Source organism: Passer domesticus, chromosome 6, assembly GCF_036417665.1.
Source record: "Passer domesticus isolate bPasDom1 chromosome 6, bPasDom1.hap1, whole genome shotgun sequence".
NCBI lineage: Eukaryota > Metazoa > Chordata > Aves > Passeriformes > Passeridae > Passer > Passer domesticus.
The window spans coordinates 15,848,623-15,876,104 of NC_087479.1; the positions used below are offsets into that span (position 1 = coordinate 15,848,623).

Genomic DNA, 27,482 nt, shown 5'->3' on the forward strand with positions numbered 1-27,482 from the left:
ACACACCTCCAGGGATGGTGACTCTGGCACTTCCTGGGGTAACCTGTTCTAATGATTGACTTCTTTCAGTGAAGAAATTTTTCTTAATACCCAATCTAAATATCCCCTAGTGCAATTTTAGGACATTTTCCCATGTCTGATCACTTGCTACTAGGGAGAACAGACCAACTACCCACTGGCTACAGCCCCCTTTCAGGTAGCTGAGAGCAATATGGTCCCTTCTTAGCTTCCTTTTCTCTAGGCTAAACACCCCCTCAGCCACTCCTCATGAGAACCATGTTCTGGACCTTTCCCCAGCTCTGTTGCCATTCTCTGGAAATGTTTCAACACCTCAATGACTTTCTTATCATGATGGGCCCAGAACTGAACACAGGACTTGAGGTGTGGCCTCACCAGTGCTGGGTACAGGGGGCAATCCCTGCCCTGGTCCTGCTGACCACATTACTGCTGACACAGGCCAGGATGGCATTGGCCTTCTTGGCCACCTGGTCACTGCTGGCTCATGTTCAGCTGCTGTCAGATGGCACCCCAGGTCTTTTCCACCAGGCAGCTTTCCAGCCCCTCTGCCCCAGCCTGGAGGTTGTTGTGAGTGACCCCAGTGCAGGAGCTGACACCTGACCTTTGCAGACCTCGTACAGTTGGGTCTCAGCTCATGGATCCAGCCTGTCCAGCTCCCCCTGCAGAGCCTTCCTGGCCTCCAGCAGACCAACACCTCTGCCCAGCTTGGTTTGAATTACAAACTCACTAAAGGTTCACTTGATGCCCATGTCCAGATCATTGTAATGACACTGAACAGCCCTGGCACCAGTACTGAGCCCTGCTGAACACCAGGGGCGACCAGTTGCCCGCTGGATTTAACTCCATTCACCACCACTCTCTGGGCCTGGCCATCCAGGCAGTATTTTACCCAGAGACAGTGCACCCATCCATGTCAAATATAAGCCTTGTATATTTCCTGTGTACAGCATTGATATTCTCTTCCATGTCATGCACCTGAGTTTTGCTGGGTTTTGGTGATAAGTGACAATGCCATGAAACCAATACCTGGTTGGGATTGGTTTTTTAACATAAAGAAGGGCAAGCAGAGTATGCTGCAGGCTAAAGCCTACCTCACAGAAGAAAAGGCAGCATAGATATATCTCTGGTTTTTCAAGCTGTTGCTGATAAATCTTTTCTCTCACTTCTGTTGCTATGGTGTAGGTTCTTTGCAATAACAAACCTTTGGGTGACCATGTTAAATGCAGAGATCATTCAGAGAGAAAGAGATGCTGAAAGGGGAGGGAAGTAGGAGGGCTCAAATTCCAGCTGATGACAAACAATGAATCAGTGTTTGTCTCAGCAGAGGGCCATCAGAAATTTTGCACTTTACTTCTATTGACTTATTTTGGGCTCTGATACTCCACTTTGAAAAGGCTTCTTTTTACCTTCTTAAATCCTTTTTTTCCTTCTACTTTTACTTTTTTTTTCTTAGTGCATAAAAGGAAGGTGGATCTCTTCCAAATTCCACACAGCCCAGGAATATTTGCTTTCTACAGCATGGCTCTAAACACAGAGAACTTATTCTTGCAAATGGTTTGATCCTCCAATCCACAAAATACTGGATCAAATTTTGAAGGTTTTTGTGGCTAAAATGTACCTGCTGTCCTTTTTGAGGCAATTGAAGTGGTCACTGAACTTCCTTCCCGAGAAGCTGCTTTATCATGCTGTCGTTTCTCACATTGCTTTACTGGTGAGGGGGAAGCAAAACAGTGTTGGGGGAAGACTTTTAATGCTTTCCAGGGTGCAAAGTATGTGCATTTAGTTGTGTTCTCAAAGTATACCTGTTGTGTTTAGCTGGCACAACTGTTGTGAAGAAGTTATCTTGCCCAGATGCCTTATGCTTGTGGAAAACACTGTGCTGGAAATGCCTGGATTTGCCTTGAAGGCTTACTTCTATTCTTGGGTCAAGGCTGAAAGGGAGGACTGTTTTCTTGTTTTCTGAATGTTTCTGTGCAGATTGAGCTGAAAGTTCAGGAAGAATGTGGAGGGGTAACCAATCTCAAATGCTTACTTGCTTCTTACTGCTTTTCAAACTGCAAGTCCTGAAAATGGATTAATTCAGAATTTTGTACCTTGGCAACCATGAACTTTCTGACCTAGTTAAATGGACCCTTTGTTTTGCTGTTTCCTTCCAGATGTGATAGGCAGATGGAAAAAAATCAGAAGCAGCAGTATAGCCATCTGAGATTTCTTTTAAGGATATTAACTGATTTTTCTGGAACTTGGTTGAAGAAGTTAATTATCTCCTTCTGTGTTCTTTAGCCAAGCTGCAGTTCCCTTCATTTTGCAGATTCTTAGGCTGTCCCCCAGCCTTTGTGCTGCACTACTTGTGAGAGTGAAAATATGTCAAGACAGCCAGACTTTCTGTGGACTGCCTCACCTGACCACAGTTTACCCATCCCTGAGCATCCACACCAAGTCTGTCCTGCTGGTCTCGTGGCTTGTAGGGAGTGGCTGCCCACCTGTGAGCAGTGCCTCTGTTTGTCTCCTTGGAAGAGAGACACACACTGTGTTTGCCAGTTGTATTGGAATCTGCATAAGGACTTCAAAGGGCCCCAACCCATAACTGTTAGTAGGAGCATATAGTAATGGGCAAGCAACGGTGGTCTCTGAGGGAGGAATTGGCTTTCAACTTGCTTTTGTGTCATAGGTACCTTCAGTTATTGTGCTCAGGGAAGCCTGGCCCAGATAAGAGTGCCTACACAAGAAAAGTAATTCAGCTCCGTGGATTGATTACATTAACAACTAGCAAACTAATATAAGGCTGATAGATCTCTGCTGGTTTAGTTTTCTTGGTTTGATCCTGTCTTATAGCTTTACCTTCTCTAATACCTTTACCTTCTCTACTCACTCCTTAATTCAAAGCAGGGCCATTTCTGTAGGGTGGAAAATTTATTAGGACAAAACTCAAGCTAATGAGACAGAAGACAGCAGCAGCAGCAGCCCAGTACTCCTCTCCCTCCTGTGCCTCTCACACCCTTCTTCACCTGAGTTGAATAAAAAAGAAAGCAGCAGTAGAAAGGTTCATGCAGGTAAAATCAGATGCTAACTTTAGTGAGCACACATCCATCTTTCCTCTCAAAGATGTTCCTGATTTGGCTTTACAAGGTTAAGTTGTCATTGATGCAGTAGGTCTCACAACTGGATGAATTGGCTCTCACAGCTTTTTGTGCTGTGAGCAGCCTGATGTGTTGGCTAGAACATGAGCCAGGTGTGGCACTGACACTGAACTAATGTTAAATCTGGTGAGTAGCTTCATGGATTATCAAGTTCCGTGAGCATCTTAGGGGTCTGCAATACATCATCTTCATCAAAGCAGATTTGGCATTAAATCTAGTCTAAGTTGCTTAGGGCTTTGCCCAGTCAGGTATTAAAAATCTTGACAAATGGAGATCCTGCCACCTTTGTGGAACTCTGCTGTAACCAGACTGCCCTTGTGGTAGATTTTTTTGCCTGATTTAGTTGTAATCTCCATAATCAACCAATCTAGTTTTGATTTATATCCTGATAAATCCAAGCCCTCACAATAACACTGGCTAGCTCTTAGGATCCTTGCATGCATCTCATAGAGGTCCAGTGAGCTTCTTAGCACTGATGTTTCATCAATGTTTTTCCAGTGCAGGTGGTTCCTCTGCCCTTGAACCCTGTTTTGGTACTAGGACTAAGCCCTCTAACATGTTGCCACTGTTTTCATGCCTTCCTGTGCTGTCTGGAGCAGACTTTCTGCACACCTCACCCCAAATCTTTGTCTCCTACCCAGCTAACTGCCAAAGTCTGCTATTGGGAGTTGTCTGGGAGGTGCACCCCTCCTTACCAGCTGTCTCAGTAGCAAATGAATTTCCACAGATCCTGACTCACTTGCTTTTCTGTTACCTTTATTCCTGTCCCGGGTGCTGTTTTGTGCAATCCCAGTGGGCACAGCAGAGCTTCCTTTCATTAGTGGTGCTAATCCTTGTTAGCTCATTCCTTTTGCATGTATGTGAATGTACCAGGAAGCTGTGTGAACATACCAGGAAACTGAGCTGAAGAGCCATGTGTTGGTTTAGGGTGGAGAAGCACAGGGAGATGTTTGGATAGAGGGTACTTGCTGATGACTTCACTGTTTTTCATGAAATTAGAGTTACACTGCTGAGAAATAAGCATCTGAGTAAAGTTTTCTAACCTTCAATGATGTGTAAAATCTCAGGGATTTGGATAACATACCGAAACAAAGGCACTGTGTAAAGTAAATGTCATCTGTGTGGCAGCAGCACCTTGGATGGTGGCAGGAACAGGAGCTTGGATCCCCCATATATTAATAACACGTTTCTCTCTGGTTCTTTAGCTTGACCTCACCAAACCCATTGAAGATCAGGGTCCTTTGGATGTGATCATACATAAACTGACAGATGTAATCCTTGAAGCAGACCAGAATGACAGCCAGTCACTGGAGTTGGTTCACAGGTTCCAGGTAAGTGGTTCTTTCTGCATTTCAAGCAGGATGATGATTCTGGTGCAGCAAATTCAGTCTGATTACAGTGCAGTTCGTAGGGGTTTGATGAAAAGAGTTGTCTGGCACACTGCTGACTTGCTGCTGATAGCCCAGCAAAAGTGGTTTTGTCAGTTTAAAATGGACTTGAACCTTGGGAAGGTTTTGCTTTGTATCAGTGTGGTTAGTTAGAACTGGTTTCCCACCAAATGTTCTTATGTCATTTCAAGAGTATTAGTGCTGCTCACAATGAGGAACATGTGTTTGCAGATCACTTTATGTGCATCCCTCCATGACAGAAGCCACTGAATTAGTTTAGTCTAGTTCTGTCAAGTCTTCCCAGTTCCTGGAATGCTAATTTCTGCAACATCAAGATTACTGTGACTCTGTCCTCTAGTGCTGAAAATCCTGTTATATTACTTTTTTTCCCTCAAGTTTACGTTGAAGGTCAGAAATATGTAGGATGCAGTGGTACAGAGAACTGTTTTCCCCAAGAAAAAGTGTCATAAAAGATTCTCTCCCAGTGCCTTCCAAACTTTTTTATTTTGGAAGGTAGAGGATGAGATACAGGGTAGGCCTCTGTGAGCAGACATCTGAATGATATCCTCTCTCCAATAAAGTAAGGACTTAAGGTTTTGCTTCTGCAGAAGACTGAGCTGTGCCACATCACTGGTATGCAGGAAGCTCTCACAGTAGTAAAACACATAACCAAGGACCAGTGATGCAGAGCACAGGCCTTTCTGTGTTGAATGTCAAATGTCAATCTGCCAAAATGTGTTTTTAGAGTGTACTCTCATGTAGTTTTGCATACAGGGCAGAAACCATCTGCAAACCGCTGCCTGTCTCCATCTGTTCTGTATTTTTAAGATATTAAAAATCACTAGAAATTAAGAGAAGCATATTCCATAAGAAAAAGAAATTGTAAGAGTACTTTTGTATAAAGTGTGTGATATAGGGTTGTTGTTTTGGGTTCTTAAAACTAAAAATCAATGAGCAGCTTAGAAAATGAAAAATAACCCCTTGCAAGAAAGCTGTTTGTATGAGTGAGGTGTTATATAAGCACTGTGGTATTTCTGGCACCTACACACAAGTGGAAATAGTGTGGTTCCCTTATTGTTGATTAAGTTGACTGAAAAAGTTGTGATGATCTTAACCAGACCAAACAGTGCAAAATTCATTATGCTTTTTTCCCTGCTATTGAATATAAATGTGACAGCAAGATGATACCTGGCAGCAGTCTTACTGTTGGCTCCATAAAGCAGTCTTCCAGGAAGCAGAGAGCAAGAGATCCTTGACCACAGGAGGAGGAATGATCTGCCAGACTACATTTATGACCTTTTAAAGAATAACTTTTTTTCAGATCTATGTTATAGAGGCCTTGACCATCTAATCTGCAAAGACCTGAAGAGGAAACTGGCTTCATGTTTACATGACTCTGTGTCCCTGCTCTCTGGAGTCTGTGATGAGCCCTTGTAGGGTCTGGCAGAGAATGCTGATAGAACAGGAAGCCTCTTGGCATGCCATTTTCTGACTGTTTTCAATTGCCTTGGGAAAAAAATTACAGAAGAACGAAAATGGTATGGAGCAGTTGCCTGTTGACAGTGGCATTTTTAGCTCCAGAAGACCTTTAGGGCTGAGCTTTCTGAGGTCTTTGTGCTAGCTGGATGTGGTATGGACCACAGTTTCCCAGGAGAATGCTGGTGAGTTCAACTGTTCTCCACTGCACTGAAAATCAGTGATGAGTGGCTGGTGATCTCATCCAAAGCCAAAACAAAGACTGCATGCAGCACCTAGTACAGTGCATGAGATGAAAAGTGGAGAAATACTGTTATTTGCTTTTTAGGACACTTAAATCCTTATTTTGGGGGATGACGATTATTTGTAGAGATGATGGTCAGTCTCCCTCCCTACTCACTTTAACCCAGGGCTGGTGTGATTGAACACAGGTAATTAGTTAACTGTGAAAATTGGTTATTGTCCTCAGTGGTTCCTTCTTGACCAGAAGTACATGGAGGGAGGTCAGGTGAAGAGGCAGAGTCCCCAGGGTGCCGTTCACTTACTGGTGCTACAGTTCCTGCCTTCTTGGTAAGGAAGAAAACCAACTACCCCAGTTCCTGCCTTCTAGACAAAGTATATAGCTCTGAAAATTGAGTATGTTTTGGCTCATGTAAGACTTTGGGGAATCTTTGTTAGGCTTTCATTAGAGCAAAATGCTCTCTGAGCAGCTCCCTGTCATAGCTTGAGTAGCTTCATTCATTGCAGCTTCATCTTGCATTCAAAATGATGGCTCAAGTGATGGAAAATCAATAGTGTTATTAATTTGTCTTTCAAAGCTTTTTCTGAGCAGGTTCTCTTTGCATTAGCCTACTTAAAAAACCAGATCAGACACAGATTTTATGCCTAGTCTTTTGCTATGAGGTTGATGAAAATTTAAAATGTTTCCTCCCTACTGCCCTTCAACTGTTGACTCTTCCACTCTGGAGCTGTCCAGGATGGATTCTTCTAATCTTGATTGAGAAGCTTTCTTAGAAGGGCTTGGGTCTAAGAGGAAGGAAAATGAGGGAGATATTTTGGAATGGAAGGAGGTAGGGGACTTCTCAGCTGAGAAGAGGCAAGCAAAAAACCAAAGGAAACTATTATGTCTTAGTCATTCTTTTCTAATTGGCGGGACAAGTCAATACAAAATTGAAATGGTCTATTTACACCTGAATTCACAGGCCAGTACCTGTGTTTTATACATTTGAAAAATAATGGTGTCTTAAATTATGGGAAGAACCTCGTAAACAGCAAAATTAACTAAAAATCTATAATTAATGTGCTAGGGGTTAGGATAGCTTCCTGTTGGTAGGATTTGCAAGATGAAGGAGCAAAGGATTTCTGAAAGCTACACAGGGCAGTTGAATACTCAGAAAGTTTCTTTGAGATATACAGAGAATAGAAATGTAACAGAGGAGATCAGTTCTCCCTTCCCCTTGCCACATTCCTCATTCCTCCTAACCGCTGCAGAAATCTCTTTTAGATTTAGAAACAAACAGTTTTGAGGTGAGCATCTATTGAAGACCCAATACACCTTCATCTTTCCTTTTGGAAAAGAGACCATAACAGCCTAGGACGACAAAATCTTTTCTTTGAAAAGAAACCATCCCAGCCTAAGACAACAAAAAAGAGCTTTTAAATCTAAATATGATGCAAGCGCTTTAGACAAGCTTGTGTTTACATCTCTTTCTCCCTTGGAAAATGTTGACATGTTTTTACAAGCAGTCATTGTCATGTTTCTGTATGTGGCAAAACACAAATCCAAATGGCATTATTGTTTCTTTTCCTTGCTTGGTTTCTTTTGGAATATTTTTATGGAACTTTGTTTAATATTAAACAAAACATTATATAAGTTTTATTACTTAGTAATTAAAGCAAGTCAATGAATCAGTGAGTCTCTTATCATCTAATGACCTATTATTTGCAGTAGATACTGTATCAACTTTCTGTTAAAATATAAAAAAAAATCATTAGCTACCTTTTTGGGTAAAATGACAAGCAGCTCTATTCTCATTTATACACAGCCTTCTCAAGGAAAGTATTTTTTTAATTGCTGGATTATGTCCAGAGTGTTTAATAGGGAACATGAAATATTTGTCTCTTTCTGATTTCAAGTTCCATTGCTGGCCTTCTGCCAGTAATGGGGCTGGTACAAAGCATGACTTAACACCAGGCCTGGAATACAAACAAAGGAGGATCTGCTAAAATTCCTTGTTTGTTCTTGTTTGCTTTTATTATGTTAAAGATTAGAAAGAGGAAAATATAGATGTTGACTGGGTCAGGCTGAACTGCAGCCCAAGGACAGAGCCATTTCAATCTATTGTTGGAAAGCCTAAATGTTTTCCACATTGTTGCCTGGGTGGTTGGACTCTGCTGTTGGATATCAGACTTCAGAAGATCCACCAAAGCAGAAAGCAGAGTTGTTTTGCAGGAAGGACGAGAGAAGACTTGGAAGGTTCAAAGTTGAAAGTGTGCTGTACTGAAGAGAGTACGGCTGTACTCTCTTGGCTTCAGTGTTTCTCTTTTCCTTCTTCAATTGCTTCAAGTTCATGTCTATAGTAGCTCGTCTGCTTTCAAAATAATTAGGCAGAAACCCTGCATGTTTATGCAGATCTGTATTTCTGGTAGTGGAGCCTCTCTGTGCCGTGGGAAGAGTGCTGTTACTTAGGCTACATGAAGAGTTCTCCAGTCTCTTAAGTGATCTTCACAGGTCACTTAGTGGTGCTACACTTCTGCCTTCTTGGTAAGAAAGAAAACCAAACTACCACAGTTCCTGCCTTCCAGACAAAGTATATGGCTTTGAAAACTGAGTGTGTTTGTAGTACATGATGTGTGCAGCAGTTTCTAGTAAAGAATCAGAGTTTATGAAAGGTTTCACATCAGCTACCATAATTGTTCCTGTGAAACTAACAAAATTGACTTTATTTATTGTAATTTCCTGTTATAGACAATTGGTGTAAGGTTCAGATCTTTTAATTACTTATTTAAAGTAGTTTTCTGTGCATGGGTATTGAAACTTTCTTTTGCATGTGTTGGTCATGTACTGGTGAGAGGTGTGGGAGACTGGGAAAGTGCTGGCAGCCTTAAGGCCCAAGGGGAAGCTGGAAACCTCTGCACAGCTTCAGCAGTTAATCTCTAGCTGTGTTCAAACAGAAAGGATACATATAAATATGCTGACCTTGTTCTGCATTGAGAGTTTCTTTGAAAAGAGGCAGTTTCTGGATTCAGTTAAAAGGAGAGATGTGTGGCCTGTCCCCAGATGGGCTCTAGGAGACACTTCAAGTTTGAGGTCTTTCCTTAGATGACACAGATCTTCACTGCTCTGAGTTTTGCCATTCCTGTGCTTTCTGGCTGTCCAAGTTCCTAGGCCTGGAAATGGAGAAGAGTTGGAGGATAGTACCTGACATAGATTTAATGCTGAAAATTTTCCTTGTTTTGTAAAGAAAGCTAATCTGCTCAAAGCTCAAAAGCCTTTGTTGTGTGTTTGAAGGGTCTGTTGCCTTGTATTCAGTGCAGTTCTTCTTAACATTAATTTGTTAATGTTCTCCAGACTCTAAATGGTTTATGGAAAACAGCTTCCATCTCCCGCATCTTCATCAGTTATTTCAAGTTTACTTTACTGAGCTTTTTGGAGTCTCCTTAAGGCAACAGGATGAGAAATAAGTCACTGGAAAGTCTGCTTAGATGCTTGTTTCTCTTGACATGTTGACTGGTGCAGAATGGCCTTGAGATTGTGCCTTATTCCTGGTAAACTTTGTTATGCTGTGGCAAGCTTAGTGCTTGGATGATATTTAAATACGGTTTAGGACTATTTCAACTAGAAATAAAGCACTATGAGGTTCCCTTACAGAAAGCATAAAAAAGCCAGACTCCTTCTGGAAATACTTAGAGTAACATGAGCCAAATTAACAAGTAGAATGCATGAGTCCTGGGGAAGCGAGGATAGTTCTCAATGCTGAGGTGAGCATCAGGAAGGTACACAAGGAGCTAAGAGATGTAAAAATAATTCCATCCTGAGAGGGCAGTAAAGGCAATGAAGTCCACAGGCAGGAGGAATGTATGTGTGAGGAGAAGGATCAGTAAATGCAGAGTAGGGGCTGGGCCAGGATGGAAGTCCAGGGAGCTTGAAGTCAAGGTGGAACCAGAAGCTGGTCGAGGCAGACGGGTGGTCACCACAGTGTAAAAGGAAGAACTCAAGAACTCATACACACATCAGAAGTGCTTGCTGTTGGAGCTCTGCTGAGGCCACCTTTCAGAGCTGTGACATGTTCAGTCTGGGTGCTGTGCTTGCCTCCTGCCCCATCAGGGTATGGGCTGTCTGTAAGGAGCTCCTTGTCTCAGTGTGCTGGGAAAGACACACAGTGTGGTAACTCCCTGTCTTTTAAATGGGGGGACTAAAAGTGCCTTGTTACACTCTGGAGATGTTGAGATACTCAAGCACAGTTTCACTATCAGCAAGTTCAAGCTGATGCCCTAATCACTGGATCATGCTAGCTCCACAGGGTGTGTTTTAGGTGCTGCATAAAAGGGCACATACACATAGACATGTGTGGGTGTTTAAGAGGCATTAGGTAATAAAATACTCTAGCTCTAAAATGAATCAAAATCTCATTTGTATTTGAAAGCTGATTGCTCTGCTTTAGACTCCGGAAGTACTAGGGGCAGAAGACTCATGAAAACTGTATGTTCTGGGGTTTAGTGGATGGAAACGAATCCCACTTCTGCTCCACTGAGCTGATGAGGCTTTTTATCCAGGCTGTACTGCCTGGATAAAAAAGGGTCTGACAGTCTTGAAACCAGCTGTATGAAAGGCTGTCCCTTACTTTTCCCATGAGGCAACAAGGTTGAACGTATCTTTGGGGAATTCATTCTTTGTGTTCTGCAGGAATTACTAAATACTGAGGGGTGCCTCGTGCCCTGTGAAGGAAAGCTGCTTGTGTCTTGTAGGTGATGCAGTAGGTTCATTAGACCCCAGTGCTGGATCCTCTTAGCCTCAAATGAATAATCTCCTTTCAGCAGCCATCAGTTCAGACTATGTAGTCACCAGGAAGCAGCAGTTTCCCAGTGCTGGGGTGGAGAAGTCTGCATCCCAATAGTATCTGGAGTGAAATCACTTTCTGGGAATAGATTACGCCATTCTTTTCTCTCCAGCAAAGTGCATCTCCTGAGGCCATCCTATAATACTCTGAAGTACCTTTTGTAGTATGTTTTCTTCTTTGAAGAAATCAACTTAAATAAAGTAGAACTTCATGGAAGTCTATTAATTGTAGGAGCTTTTGCATGAATGCATTTAAAGAAGTTAATGGAAACATTAGGATGGCTGTGGGAAGTTGGGTGAAACAGAGATGCTAACTTTGGACATATTTGTCTGATTTTGAGCAGAGTAAGATGGATGCGTGTTTCCCACTGACTTTCTGGAGCCAGGTTGGGGCAATGATGAAGGAATTCAGCTTCTAAGAAACAGAAGGAAGTTTTGTTGGGTTTGCAGGGCCAATACCTGGCAACTGTGTCTGTGTTCCTGGCCAAGATGCAGTAGTGCACTCATGACCTCAGTGAACAGGGAATCGATTTCCCAAGATTAAGATCCGTGAGGTCATTAACTTTACTTTGTTCTTGTGGTCAGAAAAGGAGAGTATGAGCATAGAGAAGTAGCAAGCAATGAAGATTCAGTGAAGTAGCAATCTCTTCAGCTCTGCCAAAAAAAATTTCAGCCCTTATCATTCAGCCCTTAACACTGTGTTCAGACCAGCTAGAAGACAGCAATAAAAACAACATAAAAGAACACAGATGTATTTCTGAGCCTAGTTCAGATAGTTGTGATGCAGTAATTGAATTAAAGGCTGACCCCAAGATAGCTGTGTGCCATCTTTCTTCTCCTAATGGCTTTTCTCGGTCCTGCTCTCAGTTCTTACTATGGCACTTTGCCACTGGCTCTCTTGTGAGCTAATGTGCTTGCAGCACAGGTTTTGCTACTGATAGAGTCTAGAGGAGGAATTTGCCATCTAAACCAGTTAGCTGTCACATTTGTGTTTGTTTCAAGTGTCAGTGTTTTGACTGTCTGGAGACTTTCTGCGTTGCCAAAGTCCATTTGGCTCCCCTTGAAGAGAAGCTGGACTTTTAGCATTATATGTACTCTTCCCCATTATTTTCTCTTCTCATTATTTTTCTACACTCTTTAGCCAACCTAACGCCATTTTTTCCTCTATACTGTTTTGCAGGAGTACATTGATGCTCATCCAGAAACCATTATCCTCGACCCTCTCCCGGCTATTCGTACACTTCTGGATCGATCCAAGTCTTATGAGCTAATTCGGCGAATAGAGGCATACATGCAAGGTAGGCCAATATCTGTGCTCCCTGGAGGCTATTTTTGTGACTAGAGAAGAAAGCAGCTTCCTTCTGGAGGCTGGATGTGAAGTTTGAAGTGGTGGTTTTGTGCCCCTTGCATTGTCTCTCCATGGGAGCACAAACACTGAAGCATTCCTGTATCACAGGATTGCCCTCTGGAATCCTGTGCTGTTCTTTTTCCATATACACAAAGGAGGTTTGTAACTGATTAAAAATATGATGTGGATTTAATGGGGAGCATATTTACCACAGTGAGCACTCTCAGGAATCTTGTGCAAAACATTGTCTTCCTGTAGTGTGCTGGTAAATTGAAATGACTGTACAAACTCAGCAGCTTGTAGTAAGAATCCTGAAGGCCGAAATTTAGGGAGAAGAAGAAAAAATTATTTTGTACAGGATCAAAAGAAATGAAAGTGTAAATAGAGCTAAAGTCTTTGAGAAGTACTATCGCACAAACTAATTGCTGGGAGGAACATAAATGCATGTCTGGTGCTGGCTTGTTACCTGACATAAACTATTGCCCTTAATCGGTATGATTTGAGTTGTATTCCATGTTAGGAGTCATGCCTTTTCAACCTGAATAGTTCTGTTACCTTCTCATTTTAACCACTGCAGCTGTTGGGTTAAGTTAGTCTTTCATTCCCTTTTTACTTCTGCTAATGTAATGTTCTTGAAACATTTATTGGCTTTTGAATTTAAATCTAGAATAGCTCTGAAGTATCTCTTTAATATGTTAGATGACTGTAACGGGGGGAAATTGCATTTCTGAACTATGTTCTAATGGGATGTTATTGGAAATACCATTGACATTGTGTTATCACTATCTTGATGGGCAGGTAAGAAGCTCAGCAATTTTTATAGTTGTGGATTTATGGACATATTATTTGCATATAACCTGCCTGACCCCACTGGCACCATTCTTATGTAGAAATAAGATTAATAATTAACAGCACTCCTTCTTGTCTTTTGGAATCTCTTAGGGAGAAAATCCTCAATTAGTTTAGAATGTTTTGTTTTGGAGTGGCTACTGCTGTTTGTGAGTGGGAGAAAGGTGCTGAGGGAAACCTGTGCTCTGAGGGAGTGATTGGGATTTTGTTCTAACAGCAGAGAGATTCAGTAGAGTTTGGTTTTGTTCTTTTTTTTCTTACATTGCTATCAGTACTATTGTTCTATCAGTACTATCCCTATGAGAACAATGTGTTTGGGAGAGCATCCAGTTTTTGCAAGTAGTTTGTCTTCCGCATATTTCAGCCTGCTTTGGTCAAACTGATGAGAAAAAGAAATAAGTCCTTAAGGAGGAAAAAGAAAAAGGAAATTTGTATTCAGGTAAAACTGACAATTCAAAAAGAAACTGTTAATAAAGTTGAGGAATGAAGTAAGGAATGCCATAAGCTATTGTCACTGGCTGCTGCAGTGTTTGGTAACCATTATTTCCCCTCCCCCTAGCACTTTCCTCCCCAGTCTTATTTCTGTCTCATAATCAGAAATATGATGACCAAGACCTTGAACCAACTCTGCATTTAGCAAGGGAAATCTCAGGAGACATGAATAATTGTCTAACTTCTTGTTCTGGCCTAAGTAGATCAGCCTCTGTATTCCTGCACAAAATGATCTGCAGTAAGAGAAAAGTTACATCACTCTAGGTTTTTCTCCCCTTCCTTGTTTTCACCTGCTAAGTTATGTTTTCTTTGTTGCAGCTACCATTTCATATCCCAAGGCCACGAGCACTTAGAAAACCCAAACAAGAAGTAATACATCTGTGAATAGCATGTACTCGTAGGAGCCACATCTTTACTGTTCTGGAATTTCATTATGGAAGTAACTACTAAGAAAATAATATCCTAGTCTTTAGCTGTAACTAGAGAGCCTTTTTTTATCACAGGATACAAAATTAATGTGATGGGTTAAGTTCAGTGCAAGGGATTGTCTCTTTCTAGAGTGTTGTAAACTTGGGAGAGTTGAGTTTTATAGGTAAGGAGAAGCCTTCTGCTATTCAAAGTATTTCAAAAGAAAATTCAGTTTTTATTTACAGATCAGTTTTGGATTTCAGTGATTATTGCCTCTACTTCAATTATGTTTTTAAGTAACTAAAATGAAGTATAGTCTTTATTTATGATCCTCAGTTTACACTTTATTTTAACCCTGTAGACCTTACGACAACTGTATAACTAAAGATTTGCACCAATTAGGTTAAAGAGAGGGTGACCATGTGCTCTGTTGATGTGACTGCATTCTGCAGCAGTAGGGCCTCACGGTCTATAAACAGTTTGTTTTAACTCTAATTATTTTTCAGATGTCGAAGTCACTGTCCTTTTGACAGAGAATTCTCTATGCTTCCTCAAAAAGGGAATCCCTGTTTGAAGTGTCTAGACTGGGTGCATGGACATTGTTAGGCTTTCTGGAAGTCCTGTATCCTGCTCTTCGTGGAGTCAAGTGTCTGAGTGATAAGAACTTTGATCCAGCCTCCTGAGAATGGTTGCTGAGACACTTTGTGGCTGAGGCACTCCCTGTCTGCTGCCAGTCTGTGGCTGCTAAAGAAACTGAGGTGGAGGAGAGCCGGTAACTGGGAGTTGTACCAGTGGTGTGAGGAAAAGCCTGGCGTTCAACCAGGGCTTTCCATGTCCTAGTCTGACACAGCAACCACTCACTCCTTGTGGAAATAGAAGGTTCACAGACTTCCTAATCACTGAAGTTGGAAAAGGCCTCTTGAGAATATACAGTCCAAGATCAAAGCGAGGTCTCTAAAGCAGGTTTCTCAGGTCCATGACCAGGGTTTTTGTGTTTCTCCACAGATGGAGACTGCATAACCTCTCTGAGCAACCTGCTTCAGGATGTATCTTGAACCTGGTGTGCTAGCATGCTCCTAGCAGTGCTGAGGTGATTTGCAGGGACTGTTGCTTTATTTGGTATAGACAGTGATATCTCCTTGGAAGGAAGGAGGACTCTCTTCTAGGAAAAAAAATAGCTGTAAGAAATATTTTAACATTGATTTTAATGGATTCTATTTTGGAATCAATAGTCTGGCTGGAGCTGTGACTTCCTCTTTTTCCTGGTCTCTGTTATTTTGAGTTCAAGCTCTAAAAGAGCTAGTTATTCTGCAACCTGTGCTTCTGAATCTTTTTTAAAAAAGATTTGAAAAAATAAAGGTTGCATTCTAGCAAGTCTCCTGTGTAGCCGCCAGGTGTATGTTGAAATGAATCACTGAATAGATGTTTTTGGTGTCACAGTTGTTCTCTCAGCAGTTGTATTGCTTTGTTTACTTATCTCTGAAGAATTGCTTCTTACATAAAAGTGCTCTTGATCAGTTTCAGTGATGTTTGGTGAAAGATTAGGAGCATTATTTAGTAAAAATTGCATTTTTAACAGGGTATTGTATGGTTGGAACTGTGTCAGTCTTTTTAAAGCTCCAACCTAATGAAAATAACTAAATTTTTTTTATGCGTGTTGAAAAGTTGTGATCCTTCAGGTTTGAAATTCAAAATCTGACATTTAAAATGATGCTTGAGATGGCAATGGATGATCACTGTGACTGGGCACTAACTAAGCTTTTCATATTACATTTTTTGTTTAAAGATTGAAAGCTTTTGAAATTCCTTACGTATCTTACAAGTAATAATCCAAACTGAAGGAACTTAACCAAAAAGTGAAGTAAACATGCTACTCAGTCAGTGTGCTATCTAGTTAGTGTTCCCAGCTGCTGCTCAGCTTCCTCTTCTGTCTCAAGTGACTTACTGGTTTCTCTGATAACATTTGAACTTGCAGACCCTGAAGTTCATTTGTTTAACCACTTGCTTCTGGCTTTTTCTTCCACTGTTTTAAAATTTTGTTGTTCTTAAATTTAGCTATAAATCTAAGATTTATACGAACAATAGTCTTTGGAGACTGGAGCTCTCCTAGAAAAAGAGAACTCCTGCATGAGCCAAGCTGCAACTCCTTAATTTCTTTCTTCCTAGCAGTTGTCTTTGAAGTATGGGAGCTATTTCCTCAGGACACTCAAAACAGTATACAGCCCTTCAGCTTCAATATTTCCATCCTGGCATGTAATCAAAATTATTTTTGTTTGATTGTTTTCTATTATATGAGATGCAGTTGCTGCTGTACGTGCTTCTTTCTCATTTTGGGGGATATTACAGAACATATCACAGCATCCTTCTCTATTCCCTGGATTTCTTTTTATCAGATTCTGTCTGTCTTAGAAATACTCCTCTCACAGCTGCATGTGTCTTTTGTTACTAGGAGGCAAGCTCAGTATGATGAAATGAGTTGGGCTGGGGCTTGGGGTTTTCTGCTTGGTGCTGTTTCTGCCTTGCTGTGTGATTTTGGACATGGAATGTCACACCCCTGCATCCTGACACTCGTCTGCCTGCCAAGGTGCCACATTGTTTTGGGCAGAAACTCTTCTCCAGGTATGCAAACACTACTCCCATACAGCAAGTCTCTGTGCCAAGCAAGCTGTGGAAGTATTGTTCTAACAGAAAGTGTGCCCCTGTTGCTGAGTAGAAAATTGCATCTGCAATTCAACACCAAAGCAGATAGTCTGGGCTGGGTTTTTTGGACATTATGGAGCGTGTACATTGCTGGAGCAGTGCATACTTAGAACTTCTCAAAATCAGGCCACCCAGTTAAAAGCGCATGAAAATAGCTGTATATACATAGCTTTAGGCATTCACCTTTTGAAACTGTAGCCTCTTTTTGCTGTGACCTACTTTTCAGAGCTGTTTTGGTCAGAGGGGAGAGAAGAATAGTCACACAGGTCAATTTCAGACACCTCTTATTTTTATTTGAAGCTCCTATGAAATTGATTTAAAAAAAGAAAGATTTTTCTTTTCACTTTAATGCCTCTTAATCACCCATCTGGCACTCACTTCTTTATGTAGGGACATATAAGTAAGGTATCTTTAGTTAGAGGGCATATGTCAGCTACTGTAAATAACCACACCAGTTTTTGGGTGCAGAACCCTGCCTTGTTGATTGTGTGCTCCCCTTCCACCAAGAACACTGGTAGATAGATGTCTTATTAGCTCACTCAAAATGTGTGGTGTATGTTCACTCACTGGATTTTAATTTCTGTCTGAAAACCAGTACACCCGTATGGAAGGAAGGAGTTGGAATGGAATTGATACTCTCTGTGGCTGTAAACAGTTTCTCCAAAGTTCCTCAGCTCACAGCACTGTTGCATGTGGCAGTCCCTGTACCCAGCTGCCAGCACTAGGTAGACCTGGGTCCTGCTCTGTGAAACTGGAAGCACACTGGGATATTTGCCCCAGGGAAGTGTCACCTGCCATCTTTCTCATAAAAGCACATTCATTCATCCAGGAGCAGGATAACAAAGAGACATCAGCATGTTGATGTTATGATAACAAGCCCTGGCTTTGAAATTTAAACTAGACAGCTGCTTCCAAAGGACTAATCCTGTCCTGAGAGAGGTGGCAGGAAAGGAAAGTGGGAAGCCCCAAAAGAAACCTGGAATCTTCTGTCTTGTACCATGTCTTGCTATTGTTAAAGCAGTTTACAAAAGGATTTTCCTGGGTAAGACTGTTGAAAGTTAGCCATTTCATTATCAGAAAATATGAACAGACTCTCCATTCACTTCCTGCTTCTCCTCTCCCCCTTCAGATTTTCATTATTCTGAGCTGTGATCTCGGTCCCAGCATAGGTAGGAGGGAGCTGGGGGTATCTGTGGCTGTGATGGGCACAGTCCCTGTTCTCCCAGCCAGGAGTGGCAGTCAGCCAGCCTGCTGCCACTGGCCTCCTGAGATCCATCAGCTTGGGGCTGTTCAAGTGACTCTGCAGGCCAGCAGGCACAAAGCCCAGAGAATAATACAGAAAACATTTTTATTGTTTTGTCTCACAGTGTGCCAGTCAGAGCTCCTTGAACCAACAAACAATCTTCATTTTGGATCCTAGTAGTCTTAATGGCCACTGAGCTTTCAAAATAAGCCTGCCTGTAAAGTTCAGATGTTATTTTTGGATGCACTCTTTAACTCTCATGTGCTTTTTTGACCAGATATGAGGAATCTGCACCCCACTTTCATTCCCTTTTGCTTATCTGAATCAGAAAAGATACAAGGTAGCCCTTTTATCCATTTATTACATACCAGTGTTGAAAACTTTTGTTTACATCTACATGCATAATTTCAAAGCATTTTTCTACTTGATAAAGCTGCAAAAGTGAAAAGGTTTATGTCTATTTAAGTGACAGCTTCTATGAATTTTGTGTTAAGGGCTTGGGTGGATCTGAACATTGACTGCATCTGCATTTTATGGGGTAAAAAAATAAGCCATGACTGCACTCTATGGTCATAGGGCATTCCTAAGACATCTCCAGTTTTGATTTTATGAACAGAACACTGATTAATGCTTGAGGATTATTGTCTCTCTAAAATTAGGAAAACAGGAGCAGGGATTCTTCTTGTCATGATGAAGTCTTCACTGAATAAACTAGATGCTTTAAATTGCAGAATGGTTGTGTTTCAAGTTATTTTGATCCTCTTGAGCAGAAATTTCCTTGGCTGACATCCAAATTTCCCAAGTATCTGGGTGCTAGAAAAAGTAATGAAGGAGTATTGAAAGATAAATTGCTCAAAGTATAGATGTAAAGCTTAACTGGGAATACTTTTTGCAGTAAGTGGCTTTTCAGGGTGTTTCTACTCATATTGTCACAAGATCAAAGGTCAAGAAATAAGTCTTGAAAAATAGGACCTTTCATCTGAGTTGGAAAGCAGGGTTTGGCTGATGGAATATTACTCCAGTTCTGCCGTAATGTGTTTATGTCACTTTTGCTGCTGAAGAAGCAGTTTTTTCTGGTGTGGACAAGAAAATTAGCATACATTTTCTCAGGTAAGTATCTAGCCAACATGTGGTAAGCCTGGTGAGATTAGAATCTCTCCTCATGCAGAGTCCAGCAGGACCTTAAGGCTTTATCAAGGTTGTATGGAATCAGCTGATGGTAACACTGCCTGGGAGGATGCTTTCCTTTACCACTAGGGCCACTAACATCCCCTCTGAAATTGGCTCCCATTTCACTTATCTGCTGGCTTTGTGCAACTGTTCCTGCTGAGTGTATCAGTAAAGAAAATCATGAAAGCTTGAGTGCATTTATGTTCTTGACGTCAGTAATTTGGTCTGTCTCATGAATTTTCCAAATGGCTTTCAGAAATTAGAGTGGATGGGGCTGAAAGCGTAAAGGTAGATGAGAGGCACTTGAAATGGTATGAATTTCTTGAAGAGTTTATGACTGAATGGAACTAAACCTCTATGGTCAGTTGCTTGATAGTCTTCCTACACAAGGTCATGTACTTGTCATTGTCATTTGATACACTACACTGCTAACATCTTGCTTTTCTCTCTGTTTGGGATACCCTGTTTACAGTAGTGCTTGGAAAGTGCTGATATTTTGTTTTTCTGATGTGTAAATGCTGCATATGGGGCAGAAATAGAGATCCCAATGCATTCATGGTTTTATACAGCTGTATGGAGACAGTTGGCACCTCTGGAGTGTCAGTAATTATGGTTCAGGAAACAAACCTGAACACCTTTCCTTACATACACCTTTATGTGTAAAGAAAACAAAACAGATTCAGCAGGAGACAGCTTTGCCACAAGAAAACAAAAAGATGCTATGCTGAGAAGAAAGAGTGGTGCTGTCACAGCCATGTGTGGCATCCCTTCATATCCTGTTGGTGGGCAAGGTGTATGTGGAGCATGCTTCAGAACTCCTGTCATTTGTAGGGGAGCATACAGTCTGTTTAGTTCTCTACACTGAGAGTGAACCACTGCTTGTTAAATTGGGTTAAAATCACAGAATCACACAGGATCACTAGGTTGGAAGAGACCTTCAAGATCATCGAGGCCAACCCATGCCCTAACACCTCAACTAAACTGTGGCACTGAGTGCTACATCCAGGATTTTTTTTAAACACATCCAGGAACAGCGACTCCACCACCTGGGCAGACCATTCCAATACTTTATCACTCTTTCCATAAAAAATTAATATTCAACCTATATTTCCCTTGGCGCAGCTTAAGACTCTGTGCTCTTGTTCTGTCAGTTGCTGCTTGGAGAAAGAGACCATCCCCCACCTGACTACAACCACCTTTCTGGGAATTGTAGGGAGTGATAAGGTCACCCCTGAGTCTCCTTTTCTCCAGGCTAAACAGCCCCAGCTCCCTCAGTCCCTCCTCACAGGGCTTGTGTTCCCAGCCCCTCACCTTGTTGCCCTTCTCTGGATGTGCTCAAGCATCTCAACGTCCTTCCCAAACTGAGGGGCCCAGAATTGGACACAGCAGTCAAGGTGTGGCCTCACCAGTGCCGAGTACAGGGGAAGGGTGACCTCCCTGCTCCTGCTGGCCACACTGTTCCTGATACAGGCCAGGAGCCATTGGCCTTCTTGGCCACCAGGGCACACTGCTGGCTCATGTTCAGCCAGCTGTTAACCAGTACTCCCAGGTCCTTTTCTGCCTGGGCACTGTCCAGCCACACTGTCCCCAGCCTATAGCATTGCAGGGGGTTATTGTGGCCAAAATGCAGGACTGGCCATTTGGACTTACTAAACTTCATCCTATTGGACCCTGCCCATCCACCCAACTGTTCCAGGTCTCTCTGCAGAGCCCTCCCACCTTCCAACAGACTGACACACACTCCCAGCTTAGTGTCTTCTGCAAAATTACTAATTAAAGACTTGGTACCCTTATCCATGCTGTCAGTAAAGATACTGAACAGTGCTGGCCCCAGCACAGAGCCCTGAGGGACAGCACTGGTGCCTGGCCCCAGCTGGGTGCAGCACCGCTCACCAGCACTCTCTGGGCCCGGCCATCCAGCCAGATCCTAACCCAGCACAGAGTGCTCCTGTCCCAGCCCTGGGCTGCAGCTTTCCCAGGAGTGTGCTGTGGGACACAGTGCCAAAGGCCTTGCTGGAGTCCGGGAACACAACATCCACAGCCTTTCCCACATCCACCAGGCAGGTGACCTGGTCATAAAAGGAGAGCAGGTTGGTCAAAAACAACCTACCCCTCCTAAACCCCTGCTGGCTGGGTGTGATACCCTGGCCATCCTGTAGGTGCTGCGTGGTGACACTCAGTATAAACTGTTCCATGACCTTACCAGGTACTGAGGTCAGGCTAACTGATAGTTTGAATAACAGAAACTGTGTACTCCTCAAATGGCACTGTCCATGTTGCTCTAGTTGCCTCCAGGCCTTCTGATTAGTGTTCGTAGAAATTGGATATCTGATCACAAGTCAGCACATTGTCAAAAAAAAAATAAAAAATAGTCACTCCTTAGAGGGCAAGTCTTAAGCAAACTGAAGCATCAGAAAGTGCTTGACAAAGACCAAAAGCATGGAGAAGATAAATAAACTCCTTTCAATGTGGCAAATCAAGCATCCCATAGAAGTGGCATTTCAGGACTTTTATTATTAATGCTGGAAAAGGTGGATGAACACAGGATACCAAATTGTTTAGTTTTTTCCAGACAAAGGGAGACAGCAATATCAGACAGGCTTACCAAAAGACAGCAAAGAGTCAGCATAATGTTAGATCCACTTTATAGTAGTCTCTTGGGCATATAAAAAAATAATATGGACATGCATTGTTAACTTCTGTACTGACTCACTACTCAGGAAAGACCTCAGCATTACACTGGGAAGCTCACTGGAAACTTCTGCCCCCTCAGCCTCAGTAGTCAAAAGAGAACATGCCAACAGAATCAAACAAAAAGATTGTGGTGGCCAAAAATAGCATTGAAGACACTGAACATACAGTTGTGTAAATAAAAAACTTTATTTTTCCCAAAGACTGTTTTCAGTTCTGCTTTCCTGAATTTAAAAATATGCATTAGAAGTGAAAGGAATCCTTGAAAAGAGGGACATGGTCAATGCCAAGAGACAGCCACAAGTCAAGAGTAAAATCAGTCTCAGGCTAGCAAAGGTGGAACAAAACCTGAGCAAACAAAACATGAATAAATGGAGACGTGTTCCCCCTTTTCTCTACCATGTCAGAGTTAGTTTCATTGAATAGCTCTGCAGTTGCCATAAAATATGAACTGAAATCATAGCTGGACTGAAGAAGGTAGGACACATTCACAACTAGGTTTGAGAGGTTTGCAAACCATTGTGGTTGGTGGTATGTAGTACTGACTGGTGGATGTTAAAAAGAAACTCCATGATGAACTGTGAACTCCGTAAGTTGGGATATGTTGGGGGACAATATATATTCCCTTTCCTTTGATTTGAAACTCACTGCCAAGTTGAAAAGATGGAGATAACATGGTGTCAGCTTAATTGTTCTCATTTGGTTTGATAATTCCAGTTCATTTCTCATCTCCAGGGAAGCAAGAATGCCTGAAAATGCAGTGAGGATTTAAAGCACTTTCTCTACTCCATAAGCTTTAAACCTTATGCAAGTAGTAATGCTTTAGTGTTTTTACTGTCCTGTGAATAAAGTCTTGGTGTTTAACATAAATCATTATGAATACTCAGCACATTAAATGGGAACTGAAATAGAGACAGATGTGTTAAACTGTTATTCTTTCAGAAATATGTCTGGAAGATGTGATTATGACTCTTTTCTTTGATAGCTCTCTCTTGTACTGTGTTAAGATCCTGTAGAGCGAGACAGAGGAGTCTGTTCATGAGAGGACAGAACTGAGGCATTGTGGAACAGGCCCTTGTAATACATGGCAGGGTGGGAATGGTACTGAACACTCTCGAGGAAGTTTTTCTATCAGGTTATATTCTACTAGAAGATCAAGGAGGTCACCCTCCAGATCACGCTGGTGCATTGTCTGGGACAGGGCGTTACTTAACACACTGGGACTTTTCAATCTTTAAAACATTTTGTTTCATTTCCTCTCTTGCTCCCTGGTGAAATCATGAGGAAGACTGACCAGTTGCAGAATTTATCTCATATGTAATTATGAAAAGGATTGAACAGATAACGTTTCACAGTCTCACCCACCTGCCCACCCTAACAAGCCTATTCCATGATCAGAATAACTGCAGCTTTTTCCTTGCTGCAGTGCAGCTGCCAGCTTCTGTGGTGTCTGCTGGGCCAAGGAGGGAAGGGAGCACTCAGCTGTTACTGAGGGTTTTAGCTTTAGATGTGGCATTGGGTTTCCTACACGAAGGAGTGTTCATATCCCAGGTCTTTCTTAATCAGCTTGAGGATGCTATGTGGGTGTTTGCTCTGTCTCTGATTGACTGCCAGCAAGCAGCCAGCAGTGAAATCTTTCCTGCAGAGATGCAAAGTGTCAGTCTTGCAGACATGTACCCACCACCCATCTGCTGACAAATGAATATGCTGAATGAGGTCCTTTTTTTGGCAAGTGATGCTAAACACACTATGAAGGCAATGGAAGATGTTAACATTCAGGAAGAGCTTTATCTTTTGTGATCTGTATTTTTTTAGTGTTTGAGGGTCCACTGAGGTCTTGGTTGTGTGGAACAGTTGAGCTTCACTGAAGCAATTCCTTCACTTAAAACTGAGAGTTTATTCTATCACATACCTTACTTAGGCACTGGTGTGTTGACAAGACACCCATGCAGGTTAAGTAGCAAGACACTGAGTATGAGCCCCATCCTGTGCTAAGTTCTGCTTTAATGTGATACAATTAATCTACATGCAGCGTTGTGGACAAGGCATAGTCTTTGAGATTTAAAGGATCTGTTATCACAGAATCATAGAATGGTTTGGGTTGGCAGGGACTTTAAAGGTCATCTAGTTCCAACCCCTCTGCCATAGGCTGGGCAAGAACATGGGGTGCCTGCCGGGGCACATTCCACTAGACCAGGTTACTCAAAGCCCAGGCCAACCTGACCCTGAATATTTCCAAGAATAGGGCATCCACCACTTCTCTGTGCAACCTGTTCCAGTGCCTCATCACCCTCATGGTGAAGAATTTCTTCCTAATACTCTAATATCTTATTCATTATTGAGATTCAAGGCTTTGACAACAGCCCTGCTTATTCTTTTGATCTCTAAAATGCCAGCCAAAACCCCCTGCTCCCTCAGAGGAACCTTTTGAGGATTAGTCAGCACTTGAGAAGCCTGTGAATATGCTGTTTAAACACTGGTGGAAGGAGTAAGTATGGGTAATATTTTGCTAGCAAGGCTGTTGTAGGGCTAGGGCAAACTAACAGTGTAGTTATTAATCTCCTGTTCTAGAGGCTTTGGGAACAGACTGGATAGATGAACATCTGCCAGTGTTGGTGTTAGGTGCATTTTGTCTTCTCTGAATGCAATGGGACTGGGGTAGGTGACCCATAGCCCTCCTAGACAAGTACTTGCTGATGTTGATGGTCCTCCAGAATGACAAACATCAACTACTGACAGTTTGAGCCAGGGATCTTAATGAGGTCATGCAGAATGTTAATGGACATCTGTCCTGTGCAGGGCCAGCACAGAGGAAGACCCACAGCACATATGTTTACCTGTGCTGGCATAAGAGTTAAGCAGTCTGATGAGTCTTGGCTTTCACTGAGGCAAACTTTTCATACGTCAGTGCAGCCAGACTGGATATGATAGGCTGTGCTCCCATAGAAAAACCAGCATGCTTCACCTGGACATAGTCCTGTTACTCTGGCTGTTTGACTTCTGGGCTGAAGTTGGCTTCGTTCTGCTTTTTAGGGATGCCAAGAGAGGAGCAGTGGGCTGCCTGCACCTGTTCATATAGATGTGGTGTAGCAAGAGCAAGTATTTCCTCCTCAGTGGAGAAATGTGTGGAATGAGTTTGTCACTTGCTTCACAAGGGTGAGGCAATTGAGCGATGCATTCCTGAATCAGCAGGCTCCTCTTGCCTTGGGCGCTCTTTGGCAACCACACATGAAATCTAAAGCTATAAATTGTATAATTTGCATGAGATATTAGACAGAGAAGCACAATGGGACAGACGCTAATTGCTGATTTGGGAAGCCTCACAAGCATTTGCTAGGGGATAAACTGTAGTTACCTCAGTATTGGGCAATTAATGTTGGTTTCTAAAAGGAGAGAAGTGTATCACACCAACTGATTTCTTGTACTGTGTAATTTGCTGATTTCATTGTTGCTCTTGGGGACAGTTTTTTAGTTCCTTTTTTAAGACAATGTTTTTTTAAAAACTTGCAATTTTTGACAAGGAGTCAAGTGCAGTTTGGGAGGGATATTCCCACAAAGAAAGTTCAATTGCAAACTTCTGGTTTGCTGTAGCAAAATGAATTGTACTATAAACTCTTCGGCATTTCATAGTCCTATCCTAGGTTGCAATGCAGGTGCACCAGATTGCAGATTAGAGGGGTTTGGTTGACTTTTGCTGCCTTTGCAACCCAGAGTTTGGTATGATTTCTGGGGGTAAAATTTATGCAGGCATTTTATTGTGGTTAGTATTAATTTCTGATCAGCTGCTAGACTGCCAGTTAGTTAAACTGCTAAATCTTAAAATGTGTTCATCCAGATAGCAGAAGTGCTACAGGAGTGTAGAACTCTACATTTGCCAGGTTTTGTAGTCACTCCAAGTGTTGTGTCTTCCAATACTGCCCCACAATATTTGTATGCCTTCTGTTTCATGAGCTGTTAACAAAATACAGGCAGTTCTCTATATGTGGTGCCTCCCCTCAAAGTCCTGCACCAGGGGGAAGTGAATGTCCTAGACACTAGAGCTGATTGTAATTGCTTTTGGTTTTCAGTATTTGGAAAGAAAATAATGTTAGAAGAGATCTGAAAATAGCAATTTTATTTTCACTGAAGAAATGATCATTTGTAATGAGCCTAAAAGAGGCAGTGGAAACAGTTAGCATTTTTCAGATTTCAGAATTTGGAAAAGAGAAGAAAATAGCTCTTTTCCTCCCCTTCCTCTCTCCCACTCTTACTCTACAGCTTACTGGCCCAAAAGTCCCAGGAAGAAAGGTGTCTTGTTCTTTTGGACACTTTATTTGAAGTGAATGTAAACAAGCTTTGCTTTATGTTTCACTGAAAAGCATGTTACTTCATACTTTGATAAAAGTGCAACCACGTGTCCGATTGTTTTGAGCTTAGCGTTAAGGACTAGTATGGCTGTAAACTAGTTGAATATAAAAGTAAAACACACGCTGCTCACACCAGTGGGGGTCTAGAGTTACAGGAGAGTCCCATCTAAGAGATTCTGTGGGCTTGTCTTCATTAGGTGTGTTGCTTTTCATTCCTTACAGTGAATGACAGCTCTGATGTGGATGCTCTTACTCAACTTCCTGCGTGGGAGGAGGGACGAACAGTACCAGAAGAAAGCAGCTTTATAGTCTGTATAACTTCATCCAAGCAGGTGTTGGGGCAGGGTTACCATTCCAGATGGTAATTGCACCTTTGGCAGTAACTGCTCCATAGATGCAGCTCTTTGCAAGTGCATGCCTGTCGAAGATCATGCCATGTTTTGCCTTTTCCCTCTTGCCTTACTCCTTTAAGAGTGATTATTTTCAAAGCCACTGTTGTGAAGTAGAAAAACTCTTTAAGAAACAGGCTCAAGATGTATAGCATGTAAAACTGCCATCATTTAACTGGTTAGAGAAGCTTTTAAAATTATGTAACCAAATAGCTGAAACTGTAGTGGAACGAACCTGTGCCAAACCCAAGCATATGTTGGTCTCTGGAGGCAGGTATGGGTGGAGGATTTACACAGTTGGTTTGTGAAGGTTTGTCTGCCTGAAATTGGATTCATGCACTGGATGCAGCAGTAGTAGCCACCTAAGCTATTGCAGAGGTGAGGGGGAAAAAAAGGAATAGATGAGAAGCTTCAACAGGTGGTACTTTTGTGCCTGTGAAGCTGTCTCTCTCCCCCAGAACAGAAAAAAGAGCGAGACAGACAGACTGGCTGAGCACACCAAACCTGCCTTTTTTTGTTCTTCCTGCAAGGAAATGGTACTTTCTGTGTTAGTTCAGTATCCAGGCTTATCAACAACATAAACAACATAGCCAGGATTATTGAGTCCTGACGTGCCTGTTCTAAGCACTTCATCATCCTCCCCATTCCAGAAACCCAGGGTGAGCCAGTGAAAAGACTAGCCAGATTTTCTCCTTCTCCCCACCTTGTTAGAAACATGGAAAGGATCCTTACAATCAAGCCCATTAACCCAGCACTCCCAAGCCC

The 27,482-nt window shown here is 42.1% G+C and overlaps 1 protein-coding gene across 3 annotated transcripts in view; it reads left to right on the top strand.

Annotated features, from left to right (window-relative positions):
- Window positions 1–27,482, top strand: part of ITPK1 (inositol-tetrakisphosphate 1-kinase) — a 141,550-nt gene that overhangs the window by 64,745 nt on the left and 49,323 nt on the right. For all 3 annotated transcript variants that reach the window (XM_064423532.1, XM_064423531.1, XM_064423530.1), the window contains exons 4-5: window positions 4,364–4,489; window positions 12,262–12,379. In XM_064423532.1, coding sequence (XP_064279602.1) covers window positions 4,364–4,489; window positions 12,262–12,379 — 244 coding nt within the window. The remainder of the gene's footprint in view (window positions 1–4,363; window positions 4,490–12,261; window positions 12,380–27,482) is intronic.